This window comes from Haliotis rufescens, unplaced genomic scaffold (assembly GCF_023055435.1).
Source record: "Haliotis rufescens isolate VD_foot unplaced genomic scaffold, xgHalRufe1.0.p SCAF_11, whole genome shotgun sequence".
Classification (NCBI taxonomy): Eukaryota; Metazoa; Mollusca; class Gastropoda; order Lepetellida; family Haliotidae; genus Haliotis; species Haliotis rufescens.
Window position 1 is genome coordinate 25,450,239 of NW_025963791.1, and position 18,900 is coordinate 25,469,138.

At 39.9% G+C, this 18,900-nt stretch overlaps 2 protein-coding genes across 2 annotated transcripts; both read left to right on the forward strand.

The window, feature by feature from the left end:
* Window positions 1-2,776: 2,776 nt before the first annotated feature.
* Window positions 2,777-3,389, forward strand: LOC124132829 (tachykinin-like peptides receptor 86C). The gene has a single exon (XM_046496971.2). It carries the CDS (start codon window positions 2,777-2,779, stop codon window positions 3,323-3,325), a length of 549 nt encoding a protein of 182 aa, XP_046352927.2. The 3' UTR covers window positions 3,326-3,389.
* A 9,133-nt stretch (window positions 3,390-12,522) lies between these two features.
* Window positions 12,523-13,686, forward strand: LOC124132828 (FMRFamide receptor-like). The gene has a single exon (XM_046496970.2). The coding sequence runs from the start codon at window positions 12,523-12,525 to the stop codon at window positions 13,684-13,686; it is 1,164 nt and encodes a 387-aa protein (XP_046352926.2).
* The last annotated feature ends 5,214 nt before the right edge of the window (window positions 13,687-18,900 follow it).

Below are 18,900 nucleotides of genomic sequence, written 5' to 3' on the forward strand. Positions count from 1 at the left end.
GGATGAGATGACTGCATGTAGAGTAATGGATGGGAATCTACCCATGTTCAGATCCCCACCAATGGAAGGATGGTAGGGTTAGCAATGGATATGTGACTATGTGTTTGGGTTGGGAATGGAACAAGAATGGATTAAGTATAACGCAAAGATAGGAACTGGTATGAATCTTAGGAACATGGCTTTGTGGTACTTTTTCATTTTAGTATTTTCTGAAACAACAATCGTCGTATTGGGAAGAAATATTCTGATGTTAATGAATGAAGTCCCGTCTGGGTAGCCCAAACAAAAACATTGGTCAATGTCGATAAACTGACGGGGATTGGTTTAACATTTGGACGGTATTAGATATTTAGACCAATGGTCCGACAAAGAAAACATCAAGACAACCTACGGTTGTCCTCTCCCCGCCATGGCGATAATGATCGGCAATTCAAAACAGATAATAAATCAATGCGAATAAATTAGTGATGGCTTAGAATCCATCTTCCGAGTAGATGCTATATTATTTGAACTTGCTGATGTCTGTCATTTCCCCTATCATCTTTGAAGAGAATACATCGCTCTCCAGGTATGTGTGTCCTTTTGAAACTGTTTGTTGACAAAATTGTTCTCTATCAGTACATATTCCTGTTAATTTTATGACTGTATATTGCTGTGTCATTGTTTCAAGTAAAATACCCGCTGTTGAGAGTAGATGTAGTTCTGTATGACAATCGCTTCTCTGTACATTGTGACGAGACAGAACATATGTTTCACGATACACAGTGTTATCAACATAACTTACATGTGCCTTAAATAATACGTTAACAACATGTGAAGTGATTTCTTTATGATTTTCAAACGTTTTTATAATATACTAAATTTACTATTTTGAAATGATACTGATAATTTTTAATCATTTCGTTTTAGTTTGCTATGATTTTAATTGGTAGATGTTATAATTGGCCAGATTCTGCACATGGAAATAGTGTCAAAACTACTAAAGTTAATTTAACTGGCATTTGTTTAAATTTGATAAATCAAATTTACACAAACACATTTTGGCCCAAAGTGCCTGTCTACAAGTATTTAGTACCAACGTCTTGCCAGTGCTTCCTCTAAGGTCCGTTCCAGGGTAATAAATAATTGTGATGTCCTTCCATGGGCCAGTCCCCATGGAGGACTCACACCACTGCTGACCCGGACCTCTCTGATGCTATACATGGGGGAAGCTTGGTTAGTTCCAAGGTTCTTCTTACTTAGATCTCATGTTGACATTTTAACTTGTCACAGTTAATTATTATTTGTTAAACTACGTTGCGTGCTATTATATACTGATATCTGGGTCAGTTAGTTTATTGAGTATATTTGTTGGTAGGACCATTATTAAAATTATGGTCTTTATTCAGTGAAGTGTCAATAGTACTTTAGTTGGCATTTCTGTTATCATCTCCGAGTAGATGCATGTAGTCTGACATATATTATATTTGTTCTTTGCCTTACTTGTTGTGAGGGGCTCAGTGGTGCGAGTGAATCCTCTAGTCACAGCTAGGTTTGTAAACCCCATAACGCATGCACCAGTCACTGAGGGGCCCCTACCTGGCACTGTGACAAAATCCGGGATGCCCAATAGTTCTATGGTAAAGGGTCATGGCTCGGTTTATGTTCGTTAGTTCTCACAGTGAATATAACTTGGTTACTACTTTTGAAAAAGTATCTTGAGATAAAAGGGCAGATGTAAATAAACCAAAGAAATGGAAGAGTTATCTATATTGGCCATTGCGTGTATTGACAATATTTTTGCAATGTGCCGAATTGGGATTTGTTGGGGACGTGGCGTTTGATATAGCCTACCAGAAGGTATAGGAAAATACACATCACAATCTGGGATCTGTCGTGATCCTTATTTTCATGCATCATTAATACTTCACGCGATTGTAAACACTTTGTTCATCCTTCACACGTGCATGCATACAACCAATATCAAATCTGCGATACAATATTTTAAAATGCAAAAAAATTGTTTAATCTCCAAATACGAAAAGCAGTTAATTTTAACACCATGACAGCTATCTGCACAATGGTAATATACGTCAATTTAATAAATCAATGTCCAACATTTCTTACATGTACAATATCAATAATGACAATTGTTCTCATCCTACATACAGATCCAGCTACAATGGAAAACTTTACCACGGAGACCGCTTCCTTCCCAAATCGAACAGGAGACGACTTGAATGTCACTGAACCAACCACTACGATTAAATCATTTTATCCACCCGGCTACTTCGTCATCCCTGTTGAAGACATGTTTATCTACCGGTTGGTAATGTACACGTCCATCATGCCTGTAACAGCTCTCGTTGGTCTTGTTGGAAACGTCATCAGTTTTGTGGTCTTATTACGTCACAAGATGCGGGACACAACCAAGATAGTTCTCCTCTCCATAACTGTCAGTGACTTTCTACACCTTATTGCGACGATACTCTTCTCTCTGATCGGAGTCACCATTGCTTTAGACTATAAACCTGGACTTTATATCTCCCGAAAAGCATTTCCATATTTTGGATCATTTTTTATGTCAGTTTTCGGTCGTATATCAAACCTACTGATAGTCGTTATCTCACTGGAGAGGTTGTGCGCTGTGGTGTTACCTTTAAAGGTCAAATCACTTTGGACAAGGAAGACAATGGGAGTTTCAATATTCATCTGCAGTCTTCTGGTTGTAGCTTTGTTTCTCCCCTATTCCCTGGAGTTCGTGCCTACTGATTTCCCTATACCCAATTCGACACAAATGGCCACAGTTCTCAAACTGTCGGAGTTCGGAAAGAACCGAGACTTTTTTGCTACGCTGTACATCGTCAGAATGTCCCTCCTTCGCTTCATCCCTATCGCTGTCGTCATCATATGCAACATCGCCATCAGTGTCAGCCTGTACCGCTCCAAGTCTGCGCGCTCCCAGATGACTAATCAGAATCGTGACGAGACGCCAGCAGAACAGCGCATCACTCAGACATTGTTTGGTCTGGCTCTTCTGTTCTTCTTCTGCATGACACCTGGTGCACTTTTTCTCCTCCTACAAATCTTTGACTACGAATACAACTTCCCTAAAACTCGGAATAATGTTTACAACCTGGTCGGAATAATGTCAACTTGGCTTGAAATTGTCAACTCCTCCGCTAACTTCATCATCTACATCGTGGCCAGTCAGCCGTTGCGTGAAGAATTCAAGCGTGTCATTACATGCTGTCCAATAAAGAAACGAACAAGCCGGAAGTACACTGGAGACACAAGCGCAAGTGACACTAAGGTATCCACGTTGTCTATTGCGACAGTTTCATAAGTTCAAATGCACCGGAGGATGTTTTTGGTGTGACATGCAGCGGCAAGACGCCATGACGCCTCAACCCATATTGCATAAACTGAATAGGTACTTTTTGCACCAATAATGTAATGAAAGTCTGGCTTAGTGGCTCATACACTGTAATGTCAACTTTACGTTCTAACAAAGACCTACATACCTTGTGTTGTCAGTGATACGTTATGTTTTTGACCGCTGATTCATACCATATATACACTATGTTGTCAACTTTACGTTCTGTCTTAGACCCATTTATACAAAGTTTTCTTTCAACTTTGCACTCTGCCTAAGACCGGATGTTGACTATGTTGTCAACTACACGTTCTGGCTTAGACTGTATACACCCCGTGTTGTTAATCATACACGTTGGTCCAGGCTGCACATGCTCTGTGTTGTGAACTGTACGTTCTGTCGCAGACCTATATACGATGGGTTATGAACTAAACATTCTGTCTTAAACCTATATAAACTTTGAATGTATTCGGTGTCAAACTGTAAATATGTGACAGTTGCTTAAATGTCCTTGACCTGTTGAGGGGTTTTTTTCACGTTGATGATTTAAGATAACATCAGTCTGTCATCGTTTGATCAATCTGAGTGTAATTTCAAATATGAACATTGACGTCTTGCTCTGTGTGACAAAGTTCAGATTGTGGAGCCGTTCCCTTGTATTGTTATTGCTTATGTAGATTAAATGTTTAATTCCATCGGATTTTTCATTAATTAAAAGACCTCTTAGGTCTTGATTGTATAAATAAATCTTCTTAAAGTTCAATTGCTGCACAACATCATGATTGTCGTACTACTTATGTTAGTTTAAATGCCAATCCGTAGTTTCGGATTATAGTTTCATAGAAAACTCACTCAACAGCCTTGGATAGCCGCTAGGGGTGAAAGACCACCCGAGCGGAGTTTCCTCTTCCGACTTCTAGGCTTTTCGCCCCTCAAGCTACATAAGCTTAACGCTATGTTTCCTCTGCAAGAAAATCCCGAACATGAGTTCGCACAGTCGTGCTGGTTCCTCCAATGACAGTAGTTACTGTCAAGATTTGCATATAGAAGCTGGTTACAACAGGTGGTTGGAGCCCATTGATGTCCGTTAATCTGCTTAGATTGGCGTCATGGCAACGTATACCTGTGTAGATTTGTAAAATTCTCTGTGTATTTAGATCGGATCGGATGTGTACTAGAAGTGACTTGTTACATTCAGTACTGCTAGCTTGTGTATACTCGCCTGTTCAGACATGCTCACGCTGTGTGAGTCTTACTGTTAATTGCTCACGTAAAGCCTCAATAATTTTAGCTTGGTTATTATTGTTTTGTGTCAATAAATGTTCAAACTTCAGTTTGTTTTATCCTTGTCTCTGCGCCATAATGCCATCGGTTTGTCTATTGATGTATTTTTAACATCACGTGGGTGTATTTACGTTCGCTAAAACGTTTCGGTTCCTCTGTTTGTGAGGCGTTACTCAATCGTATGTGCTTATGTGCTTTGCACTTCTTGTGTCAGTAAACCAGTCAACCAGTCCTTGTTTTTTACCCTTAATGCCGACCGCCAGACAAGGTAATAAAAAGTGTCATCGTTTAACGTCCTTTGTTGTGAACTAGCGATCTTCAACTCTAGACGATTATGAATGAGTATTAGGTGCGAGGGCTGGTAAAAAAGTTCGAACCTTAACAAACAAAACCAACAATTTCGAAAGTGTTTTTTAATTTTACTTTTACATCATAATTTCCCTGAGGAAGAGATTATATGGATGTCAACTTCTTTATTATGAGGAATACAACGTGTCAGAGTACATGCTTACTCCTTCATCTGGTGAATGAATGCCAAGAGGCAGATAGCATATATGTGTACAGTAAGGACAACAACAAAATAAGATAACAAAAGGTGGAAAAAACAAAGGGTAGAAACTAACAAGGGAAGCCAACAGATGATTGGCGCTGATAGGTGATTAGCAATAGACAATGGAAGCCAAAACTTTACAGTAATTAGCTACATAGTAATTTTGAGTAAGCATATACTCTGAAACATCCGTATATTCTCTTCCTTGTGTGTATCACTTCTAAATGCCTCTCAAAGACCTGATAATTTCCCTGCTTTTCAATACACTCTTCATATCGATAGTGAAACTTTTCAATTCCAGTCAGGAAGGTGTTTTCTAAAGACATCCTGAAAAAAACATTCACAACAGCTTTGAAGTCATCGTTGTCATCATAGCGATTTCAATGAAGGTGTTCTTTCAGTCTAGGAAACAGGTGGAAACGGTGCCAGGTCTGGCGAGTATGAAGGGTGAGGAACCTCTTCGAACCAACATTGTCGCACAGCAGCCTTTGCAAGTCGAGAGGTGTGCGAAGGGGTACTGAAATATAAAAAAAGAACTCTTTTCACTTTTAAAAAGGATCACACCCTTTGCATCCCAGAATGCAACGGCCATAACTTTCTTCACTGATCTTCAAGACTTGAATTCCTTTGGAAGTGGAATGGCGCCATTCCATGGATTGACGTTTTGACTCGGGATCATAGTGGTAGACCCATGTTTCATCACCCGTTACGAATCTCTTTTAGAATTAGACAAAATCTTCCTCAATCAGCTCTCAATTTTCTCTGGCTATGCCAGTTCTTTTTTCCTTAAGATCATTTGGAAACTTTGGCACCCAACGAGCAGATATCTTTTTCATCTGTAAATGTTCATAAATAATACTTTCATAATGGATTCATGGCCGAGATCTGTATCTTCCTCAAGCTCAGCAAAGGCAATACGTCTATCAGACAGCCTACGCTTCTATCTTTGTGATTGACGACAAGGTACCCTTTTCAGATTCTTGTCGGAAAACTTCACACGGGACAGATGCTGAATTCCCAATAAACACAGTTTGGGAAACACACGCACAGGCGATTCTGATGTCTCAACTCTCCGAGGTACAGATCAAGACTCTGGATGTTCAGACATATTTATGATTGATCAATTTGAAATTGAGTCACTATTTTCTGCAATTGCGAAAGGTAGTTTAAGGAGGTGTATTTCAGTTTGGAGTTACATTGATGCATCAGAATATATTCTCAAAACTATTCAGGAAGGTTACCCTTAGCTGACAGCCCACCTCGTGCACACAGTAAAAACAATAGCTCTGCTGTAAAGAAATCGAAAGTTTGTTTCAGAGTCTATTAAGGAACTGTTGAAAAACGAATGCATTGTTGAAGTTATACTCTTCCTCGTGTTGTTATCCTCTTATAGTGTCTGTTCAGCGTTCAGGCAAAAAGAGACCTGAGATAGGTGAATCAGTTTGTCACGAAAGATAAAATTGTTTTTGAAGGCTATAAAGTCGCACTAGACTTTTTCGAAAACTCAGGTCCCAATATTGGTTTAAAGTCAGGTTGGCATCACATTGACATCCATCCTAGTCAACATACTTGGAAACGCCAAGGTGTTGGAAAGTATTACTGTTTCGCAGTTCTTCCTTAGTCTCACGTCAGCCCCTTACATCTTCACGAAGTGTGTTCGCCCATTGGTCAAGTACTGGAGAAAGCACTCCATTAGCATCGTAGTTGCTGGATGATGGTTTTGGTTATTCGGTTTTGGCGACAGCATCTTCAAGATCACTTTGTTACTGCTGCGGAAACTGCTCGACAGATCATGGGGACACACCAGCGACACATTAGTGCGGATCCGTGCGTCGACACATCCACTGTCACAGGCCACACCGAGGATCAATGCTGACACCACGTCATCGCCGGGACCGTCTTCAGTGGGCAACACAGCACCAGCATTGGTGCCACCAGCAGTTGAGAAGAGTCCTCTTCTCAGACGAGAGCCGTTACTGTATCTCAACAGCAGATGGCAGAGAGTCTGGCGACGCCGCGGGGAACGTTATTCGGATGCTTGTGTTGTTGAGAGAGACTCGTGGGGTGGTCCGAGCATCATGGTGTGGGGTGGAATTGGTCCTGCACAGAGGGTCGGCCCTGTGTTCTTCCAGAACATCGGTCCAGGGAGAGGCAATGGTGTCACAGCAGCTCGGTACATTGATCAAGTCTTGACACCACATGCCATACCTCATTTGGCACGTCGCCGCATCCACGAGTTTCAGTATGATAACGCCCGTGTCCATACTGAGAGAGCAACAACAGACTTCCTCGAGCAGAATGGCTTCAGAACTGCGTCAGACGTTCCTCAGTGTGTGGCATCTAGTGCCTGTGGCCTTCATCAACTGCCTCATCCATTCCATGTATCGACGTTGCACGGCAGTCATCAATGCACATGGTGGACACACGCGATACGGACAGATAGGCTTTTCCAGGTACATGTGGGATCCACCTGACTCTGTTAAAGGGTCGTTATTTATTGACGATTTTAATGTATCATTTCGAGGTAAAAATATGCACACGATTGATTGAAAGACAGTTGCAACTTTGTTTGAATAAAATCAATGTTTGGGCAGAGCAGAACGGCTTTAAGTTTTCTAAATCTAAAACTAATTGTATCCATTTCTGTCGAAAATATAAACCACATAGGGACCCAGAATTACATATAGCTGGAAGTCCAATTAAAATCCAATGAAAAAAGCTAATTTTTTAGGAATAATTTTTTATCATCACCTTACTTTCTTACCACATATTAAATATTTGAAAGCTAAATGTCTGAAGGCACTGGATTTATTAAAGGTCGTTTCTTATTCCATTCGGGAGGAGATCAGACGACCTTACTTCACTTATATAGATCACTTGTCCGTTCTAAACTCGACTATGGCTCCATCATCTATGGTGGGCCCTGTAAAAGCAATCTTAAACTTTTAGTTTCCATCCACCATCAAGGTCTAAGACTCTGCCCTGGATCTTTTAGAGCATCTCCTATTGACCGTTTGTACATTGAGTCCGATGAACCTTCTCTTAAACAGCGCCGTATTAAACTGTCTTTACAATTATACATAACTAAACTATATTCAAATAAGTCTAATTCAGCTTACAACTGCGTTTTTAATCCTCTTTATGGGGATCTTTTCAATAAAAGATCATCATTTATTCCACCACTAGCAATCAGAATCAAACTTTCATTTCTGCTGCAAAAATGAACTCGAAAATATATATCCTTTCCGCCTGCTTTCTTCTCCTCCTTGGCAATTGGGAAAGCCACAGGTGGATCTTACAATTATCTAAACAAAAGAAATCTGACACTAATCAACTACAATATCTACAAGAATATAATCAGTTAAGAAGCGAATATAACACTTACAAATCAATATTTACAGATGGACCCAAGGATGGAGTTGCTGTTGCCAGCGCTACCATCATTGGATCCGACTCTATATCAACTAGATTACCGGATGGCTCTTCAATTTTTACAGCAGAATCAAAGGCCATATTAACTGCTCTAAACTATATAAATAGCCAGTCTAAACACAATGAATTTATCATTTTTCAGACTCGTTGTCCTGTCTTCAAGCAATGAAAAATATGTCGTGTCAGCATCCAATATTACTTGAAATAATTGAATTACACGATAATCTCGCAAATGGCCAAAACGACATCGTCTTTTGTTGGTTACCCAGCATGTTGGGATCGTTGGTAACATTTTGGCTGATGCTGCACCAAAGGCAGCACTTAACAAGTCTGTGACACCACTTCCTATAGGTGATTAAAAACCTGTCATTATATGTTACATCAGAGATCTAATGCAGAAGAAGTGGGACACCCAAATGGGTATAAATAAATTACATCCAATAAAAACAAATATCGGTTATACCTACTTGGGTTGTCAGTCCAGATTTGAAGAGGTCGTATTGAGACGATGTCGTATTGGCCATTCACGATATACTCATGAATATTTACTAAAAGGTGAGGATCCTCCATTCTGCATCCCTTGTGATGAAAGAATCACGATCAAGCATGTCCTGCTTGACTGTATTGATTTTTCCATCACGAGGGATCAATATTTCAAAGTTTCAGGAATCAAGGATTGTTTTCATCAGGTAAGTTCTCGTTTATTTTTGTTGTTTTTTAAGGAAATTGAATTGTTTCATAAATGTTGATTATGATGTTATGTAAATAAATAAATTCACATTTACAATAGGTAATATAAATCAGTAACTGAGATTGTATTCTCGAAGGGGGTTAAAGGAGTGTATAATTATTGTCCCCCTGAGAGGGTATGTAGAATCACGTCTTTCAAAGTATATTGTTTTTCTACCACGTTTTCAATCGTAGCATATGTGTTGTTTTAATGTTTGGCTAAATTTGTCAATAATCGCCAACAGCTGAAGGGATGATGTAAATCCAGCTGGGGTCCATGCAGGTAGCAAAAGTACTGTAAGTCCCCATGGACCCTGGCATGGTGATCTCTCTTCAGTGGCTGGCGATCTATTGCTCATTTCTATCTTGTATCGTTATATTTTTATGGTTATCGACTAGTTGTAAATAAAATCTGTGATAAATCTAGTTATTTTACTGTCCTTCGACGACAGGTTTGTATACAGTCTAAATATAACTATTTTTAATATAATACTTTTTTTCGTCACGATATGGCTGAAATAATGCCGATGTGACGTTAAATTTTTACTCACTCACTCAGAGCCTCATACGAAATTGCTAATTCAAGGTTACAACATTCAAGGCCTCAGGAAAGTTTTCAAAAGGTTTAATGGTAGACATGCGGATGAAATGTCCAAATGTGACGCGCGCATCATTTACAAGCATGATGTACATGCACTTCCCTATTTTGACATGTACCATATGTTCCCGTATTTTTTTAAGTGAAAAATTGATTTGCAATTGCGTGTATTTGTGACGTGTGCCACCGGTGGGGCAGGATACGCTCACCTTTTGGGGAACACCTGGCATCATCAGTGTTCGATAGTGACTTATAAACACATGCTCATGATACAGTCGGAATCGTACAATTGACTCTGCTTTTGGCAGAGATTTCATATGAATATGGAAAGGATTTTGTCACTTTTATTTAGTGAATTCTTTTTTTATTTAAATAATTTCTGACTAAAACAATCATCGTATTAGGATGAAATGTCTTATGCAGCCAATACAATCACTGCATATCATTTTCACCTTCAATTTCAATGTCGACAAGCTGACAGCGATTGGATCAACATTCAGACGATTCTTGACAAGCACCTCGTGATGACCAAAAGCAACACAAAGAACGCATTAATACAAACCACCTTTCTGGCAGCGGTGATAATTAACGTTAGGCAAGTGAAAATTGATCAGTGCGGAAAACATCGTGATGGTTACAAATCCATTTGGCCCATTAGGAGATGTTATGTTACTTTGATTCACTAATAACTCGCTGTCACTTCCCCATCTGTCTTTGAAGAGACTACTTTGCCCTACAGGTATGTGTTAACGTCTTACGACCATATTCCTGTTCTTTTTACGATTGTCTCGTGATGTGTTATTGTTTAATGTTTGTTTTTCAGTGGTATCTTCATATTTTATCTTTATTTGAATTTATTGGTGAAATATCCGCTTATTAAAAAGAATTTGTAGCTCTGTATGACAACTTAGGGCAATCGCCTCTTAGTACCTTCATAAACCAGTGTTTGTGTTTTGTCGTTTGCAACAGACCATCATCCCGTGGTAATTTGTTTAAGTTATTGCAAATTAATTTTGCACAAATAATAATGTAATCGTGTAATTCCGCTTAAGGCATATATTAGCATATAGTTGCTATAACATTCATCTGCGAAAAAGCCATTACTACAGTTTATATCACAACAGAAAATATTCTTTACTTAAAACCCAAACCCATTTTGAGACTTGTTGTGGTTTCAACGAACAGTCGAGCTGATACGTAACTTTTTAACAAAAACGTGATGATTCTAAAACAATAACAATTTATCAAATTTATTTCAAAATATCTGAAATTATTTAGTAGAACATTAGGCAAAATATATGAGGGGTCTTTAAAGCATAGAGGGTGTTCATTCCAGGATCCCAGCCAGCCCACAAAATGGCTTAATGCTTGGTGCACTTACCAAATGTACACGGCTATGGATATAGTGTTCACTCTTACTCGGGTGATCCTAATCTCACGGGTTAGCTTGGACATCATTGAGAGAAACATGACAATGACAATACTAAATTAGCAGCAAGGGAATTCTTAATACATTTGAAAGTCCTTGAAATACAATATATCAGGTACAATATACACAAAACACATCATGTTTTGTTTGTTTGTTTGTTTGTTTGGTATTTAACGCCGAATTCAGCAAGATTTTAAATATATTGTAAATAATCGAGTCTGGAACAGACAATGCAGTGATTGACATCATGAGCATCGATCCACACAATTGGGATACGATGACATGTATCAACCAAGTCAGAAAGCCTGAGCACCCGATCCCGTTAGTTGCCTCTTACGACAAGCAAGGTCGCCTTTTATGTATGGGTTGCCGAAGACCTGTTCTACCCCCGATCATCACGCGTCAAAAAACACATTAAGAGATACATATAATATGCACATGAAACAATACTGATAACTTATATAAATATTAATATATATTGAAAATGAATTGCAGAACTAATCAATCAACCATTACTTTATTCAGTATGAAGGTCAGATGTAAAGATACAAATGACAATTTACAAGTGCAGTAGCGGTAATACACATGATTCTAAACAACCTTCTTTCATAAGCATCATAAACAAACAAGCATAATGATTTGATTTGTTCAGGACCGTTTGTGGCAATTATAGTTTTAAATGTATGCATATTTACATTAGTGATAACAATTGGCACATACAGGTAAAACAATATACATCCTCTACACCTGGATCATATAAAGGACACTTTATCATACATACAACGATTTTTCCCCACCTAACTTCATTATATCTCAATCGTAATCGTAATCGTAATCGTTATCGATCGGTCGTGAGTCTTAGCTAAATGCATCGTCGATACTTCACGAGATTGTAAACACTATGTTCCTCCGTAGCACCTGAATACATACGACCGATATCAAAACTGCGGTAACTGACTTCAAACAATAGCTTACTCTTTAAGCATGATAAGGTGTTAGTTTTATAACCATGACAACCTCCTACACAAAGGATATACAAGTCAATTTGATAAATTAATACAGAATTTAGGCTTTATACAACAACTGTCAAATGTAAAATATCAACATTGACAATTGTTCTCATCCCATTTACAGATCCAGCTAAAATGGAAAACTTTACCATGGAGATCACTACTCTACCAAATCGAACAGAAGATGACTTGAATGTCACTGAACCAGCCACTACGATTAAATCATTTTATCCACCCGGCTACTTCGTCATCCCAGCTGAAGCCGTGTTTATCTACAGGATGGTAATGTACACGTCCATCATGCCGGTAACAGCCCTCATTGGTCTTGTTGGAAACGCAATCAGTTTTGTGGTCTTATTACGTCACAAGATGCGGGACACAACCAAGATGGTTCTCCTCTCTCTAACTGTCTATGACTTTCTACACCTCATTGGAACGATACTCTTCTCTCTGATCGGAATCTCCATCGCTTTAGACTATAAACCTGGACTTTATATCTCACGAAAAGCATTTCCATATTTTGGATCTTTTCTTATGTCAGTTTTCGGTAGTACATCAAATTTACTGATCGTAGTTATGACGCTGGAGAGGTTGTGTGCTGTGTTGTTACCTTTAAAAGTTAAATCACTTTGGACAAGGAAGACAATGGGAGTTTCAATATTCATCTGCAGTCTTCTGGTTGTAGCCTTATATCTTCCGAGTTCCCTGGAGTACGTGCCTACTGAGGTCCCTATACCCAATTCGACACAAATGGCCACAGTTCTCAAAGTGTCGGAGGTAGGAAAGAACTTTGACTTCTATTCTGCGCTTTATATCCTCAGAACGTCCCTCCTTCGCTTCACCCCCATCGCCGTCGTCATCATCTGCAACATCGCCATCATTGTGGGACTGTACCGCTCCAAGTCAACGCGCTCCCAGATGACGGATCAGAATCGCGACGAGACGTCAGCAGAACAGCGCATCACTCAGACATTGTTGGGTCTGGCTCTCCTGTTCTTCTTCTGCATGACACCAGGTGCACTTTTAATCCTCATACAACTCTTTGACTACGAATACAGCTTCCCTAGAACTCGGAACAATATTTACAAGGTCGTCGGAATAATGTCAACTTGGCTTGAAATTGTCAACTCCTCCGCTAACTTCATCATCTACATCGTGGCCAGTCAGCCGTTGCGTGAAGAATTCAGGCGTGTCATTACATGCTGTCCAATAAAGAAACGAACAAGCCGGAAGTACACTGGAGACACAAGCGCAAGTGACACTAAGGTATCCACGTTGTCTATTGCGACAGTTTCGTAAGTTCGTAAGTGTTTTGGGTGTGTCATGCAGCGGCAAGACGCCATGACGCCTCAACCCATATCGCATAAACAGAATACGTACTTTTTGCACCAATAACGTAATGAAAGTCTGGCTTAGTGGCTCATACACTGTTATGTCAACTTTACGTTCTAACAAAGACCTACACACCCTGTGTTGTCAATGATATGTGCTGTTTTACACCGAATAGGCCACGTTGTGTCTTAGGCCGTATATACACCATGTGCTTTCAACTTTGCACTCTGCCTAAGACCGAAAGTTGACGTGATGTTGACTTTGTTGTCAACAATACGTTCTGGCTCAGACTGTATACACCCCGTATTGTTAATCATACACGTTGGTCCAGACTGCATATGCCCTGTGTTGTGAACTATACATCCTGGCTTAGACCTATATATAATATGTTGTTGGCGTACACCGTATATATTCGGTGTCAAACTGTTAAACTGTGACAGTTGCTTAAATGTCCTTGGCCTTTTTTCGACGTTGATGACTGTAGATCACATCTGTCTGTCGCGGTTGGATTAATCTGAATGTCATTTCAAATATGTACATGGAGGACCACCCGAGCTGGAGTTACTACTCCGACGCCTGCACTTTTCTCCCCTCAAGCTATATAAGCTTAACGCTATGTTTCCTCTGCAAGAAAATCCCGAACATGAGTTCGCACAGTCGCGTTGGTTCCCCCAACGAAAGGAGTTTCTGTCCAGATGTTTATATGGAAGCGGGTTACATAACAGATGGTCCCAGCGATGTCCGTTAATCTGATTAGACTGGCGTTATGGCAACGTATACCTGTGTAGATTTGTAATATTCTCTGTGTATTTAGATTGGATCGGATGTGTATTAGAAGTGACTTGTTACATTCAATACTGCCAGCTTGTGTGTACTCACCTGTTCAGACATCTTCACGCTGTGTGAGTCTTATTGTTAATTGCTCAATTTAAGCTTCAATGATGTAGCTAGGTTGTTATTGTCTTCTGTCAATAAATGCTTAAACTTCAGTTAATTTATCCTTGGATGTGCGCCTTCAAGTTATCGGTCAGTCGGTCTGTCTCGGGCGTAGGCGGCGTAATCGTTAGATAAGCACCGTGATTCTATGTGCTTTGCAATTCTTGTATCGGTAAATAAGTCAAGAATGTGTTTGATTTAGTCCATACGTTTTGGGCATGACACATTAAATTCCCCAGAGTGAGTGAGTGAGTTGTGTTTAACGCCGCTTTTAACAGTATTCCAGTTATATTGCGGCGTGTCAGCTTAATGTGGGAGGAAAGCCCGAAGTGATGCAGGTCTCAGACGTTTATCACTTCGGTGAAACCCACGAGCACGGGTATAGTGCTGACAAACCTGGAAACGTAATCGGGGCGAACCGGGATTCGAACCCACAATCATAGGTTTCTGGCGTGTCCACGGGAAAATTCCCAAGAAGAAGGCGAAGAGAATATACTAATGTCCGATGCATCGTCCTACCATCCAGTGAAATATGCTTAAATATTGTTTTACTCCCCAATCAGCAATATTAAAGTTAAGTCATGGTTGCCAATATATAATCCGGGCGAGAAGACTAGTTGCTAATAGCATAGCAAAAGATCCACGCATTCGGGGCACGATGACAATGAGCCAATACACAAATTGTAAAACCCCTGTCTTCGACGTTGACAAAACTTAAAGATTGCTTTAAAATTTTGTGATAAAGGCGATGTTGAATATTCACCAACAAGTCCTGTACTTGAATGCAATGATTATTATACTTAAGCTTATTATACTTATGCCTTAAGCAATATTCCAGCAATATCACGGCGGGGCACACCAGAAATGTTCTTCACACAGTGTGCCCATGTGGGGAATCGAACCCGGGTCTTCAGTTTGACGAGCGAACGCTTTAACCACTAGGCAACCCAATCGCCCTGGATTGACTAAGGCATGCAACTCTAAACACCTAATTGTGGTTTCCTATGGCACTTTGCTACCTTCATCAAAAATCGGCTTGCCCTGTCACTGGATTTTCGGGGCCATAGATCAGATCCAAAATACTAGGCCTCTAGGATACACTGCATGTCAAAGTTTAACAATATATCCCACACAGACAAGGACAGCCGACCAGTCCTTGTTTTATATCCTTAATGCCGACCGCCATACAGGGTAACAATAGGTGTTATCGTTTACCGTCCTTTGGTGTGAAATCGCCAGGAGTTGAACCAGCGACCTTCAACTATAGATGATTATGAGTCAGAGTGTTAGGTTTTTTTGTTTGTTGTTTAACGCCGAACTCAGCAATATTCCAGTTTTATGACGGCTGTCTGTAAATAATCGAGTCTGGACCAGACAATGCAGTGGTTGACATCATGAGCATCGATCCACGTAATTGGGATACGATTACATGCATCAACAAAGTCAGCGAGCCTGACCACCCGATCCCATAGCATAGTCGCCTTTTAAGGCAAGCATTGGTTGCTGGAGGCCTATTCTACCCCGGATCTTCGAGTGTTAGGTACGAGGGCTGGTCAAAACGTTCTAAGTCTAACAAACAAAACAAACAATTGTGAAAGGGTTTTAAATTTTATTTATCTCCCTGCTTTTCAATAAACTCCTCATATTGATAGTGAAGCTTTTCAATTCCAGTCAGGGAGGTGTTTTCTGAAGCCACCTTGAAAAAAACATCAACAGCAGTTTTGGGGTCATCGTTGTCGTCATAGCGATTTCCACGAAAGTGTTCTTTCAGTTTAGGAAACATGTGGAAATCACTTGGTGCGAGGTGTGGCGACTATGAAGGGTGAGGAAGCTCTTCGAACCCACATTGTCGCACAAAAGCCTTTGCAAGTCGAGATGCGTGAGAAGAGGTACTAAAATGAAAAGGTAGAACTCGAGCAGTCACCATTCCTCGCGGTTTTTCTTGGATAAAATCTCTCAGGCGATAAAGCTAAGTGCCATACTAGGCACCGGTAAACGTCTTTTGACTTTCAAAAAATATCACACCCTTCGCATCCAGGAATACAGGGGCCAAACTTTCTTCACTTATCCTGAAGACTGGAATTTCTTTGGTGCTGGAGAATTGGAATGGTGCCATTCCATGGACTGACGTTTTGGCTCGAGATCAATTTGGTAGACCCATTTTTCACCCGTTACTCTTTTTGAATTTGCGGTCATGAATTTCTTGGGGAGTACTTTTCTCTAAAGTCAAACACACAAATATATAAACGCCCTCAACAGACCAAACACATTTGCAATGAACGACTCAAACAATGTATTACATTGTACATTTCACCATAGTTGAAAGATTCCCTTGAGAGTTTTGCTTGAGAGATCCACAAGCGAAACAAGCATATTAGATTAGCTGATAGATCCCTGTCTGGTTGGGCCGTAGTCGCGGAACTGGAGGGAGACGACATTGCTTTTGGTTTAAATGAAGAACGTTGCTTCAAGAAGTCAGAGAGTAAGGCACTCCACAAGCGTCGAGCAGCCCCTTATACGCCATAGATTGTCATATAGAACGCTAAGATCTCCAAAAGCACATATGGATCATTATCTGATCTCTAACTGATCTCCATGATCGTCAAGGTCGCCGTCTGTCGACTTCCCTGCACAAGAAAGCCGTCAGATGGCTACTTGATCGCACTACCGTTATCACCTCAGAGCACCGCCGATCGCCACGAAAGGCGACCTTCCGATCAAACGGGCTCCTCTGCTCCACAGCGATCTGATTATGCTCGGATGGCGCTTCACATATTGGTAATAATTTAGGTTGCTACCATGTGGTTTTGCACACATAATCGACATATAACTCTAACATTGCACCCGAGTATATCTACAAGCCGTATCATCTCCGTAACTATGATGATCCATTACAAAGTTCAATAGTCGCGACTGCTAAGAAGATCAAAAGTTGACGATATTAGTATAGTTATGTGTCAGTATTGTTTGAACTTGCAGGAAGATGAATTTCATATTTTATTTGAATGTCCTTTGTATGCAGAAGAAAGAAAGAAATATATTCCTAATTTCTATATCAGCAACCCAAACCAACAAAACATTGTACATCTTCTAGAAACTCAAAATACAAAAATAATTCAATGACTCGCTATATTTGTAAATAAAGTGCCAAAAGATTAATATAAATTGTCAACAACCGTATAGAGTTGAATTTAACTGATCCTAACATGCGCCCAGTACACACTTTTTGTAAAACTGTCACTGTACTTTTGGCCCCTTGGCCAAAAATACGAATAAAATGGCTGTATGTCTGTCTGTCTGTCTGTCTGTTTGTCTGTCTGATACACATAAACACAATATAGTTCCAACTTCTAAATTGCTCCCAAGGACATAAACCTGTTTGTTCACATGTAACAAATAATTGATATACATAATACAAAATGTTATGCAGCGCTTATATCCGATGAATTGGCTCAAAAGCGCTCACTGTGTCCACTTTTCCTCTTAAGCATAAGCTGTGGTGAAAAGGCGAGTTTTAAGTTGAATTTTAGAAGCCGAGAGTTCTTCTCGAGATCGAAGGCCAAGTGGCAGTTTTTATTCTAAAGGAAAGGTCCATATATAGGGAAAACCTGTCAACAAATGATTTTGTTCTTGTGCGAGGAATATGTAGTAGAGACTTGTCACCGGAGCGAAGAGATCGAGTTGGCTAATTAGGATTTGGAAGGTTAGACAGATATTTTGGTGCTTGTCCTTTGACTCTCTTGAAAACAAAGAGAAGGGTTTTGTACTGGATTCTGAATTTGATGGGAAGCAAGTGAAGAGGTTTTTCTGACACGAGTGATGTGTTCAGTCTATTTGACTCTGGTGATCAATCTTTCAGCTGCATTCTGGACTCTCTGTATTTGACGTTTGTTGTTGCTTGAGCAATTTGCAACCACCCCACATCAGAAATTGAGACTGAATGGATAAAGGAATTACAGTAACAAAGTATTCAATCAATTATGTCATTTGTGCGGTTTGCTAGCACCTCTCATCACAAATGGAAACTTCAGCAAGTTCAGTGAGGACAAATATGACAAATGACTTAAAGTTTTATTAAACTTCAAGGTTTTAAGAACCGTGTTGACGTAAAACTATAATGCATTTTTCATAATATATTTCATATGGCTTATAGATGGCCTAGATTGTATGGATATAATCATAAAACCCGTAACTGTCGTTCGGAATACCCCGTGTTAAATATATCGTCGTTGAATGATTAGAAAA

Coding starts and splice junctions, on each gene's coding strand:
- LOC124132829 (XM_046496971.2), top strand. CDS start 2,777: ATGGCCACAGTTCTCAAACTGTCGGAGTTCGGAAAGAACCGAGACTTT.
- LOC124132828 (XM_046496970.2), top strand. CDS start 12,523: ATGGAAAACTTTACCATGGAGATCACTACTCTACCAAATCGAACAGAA.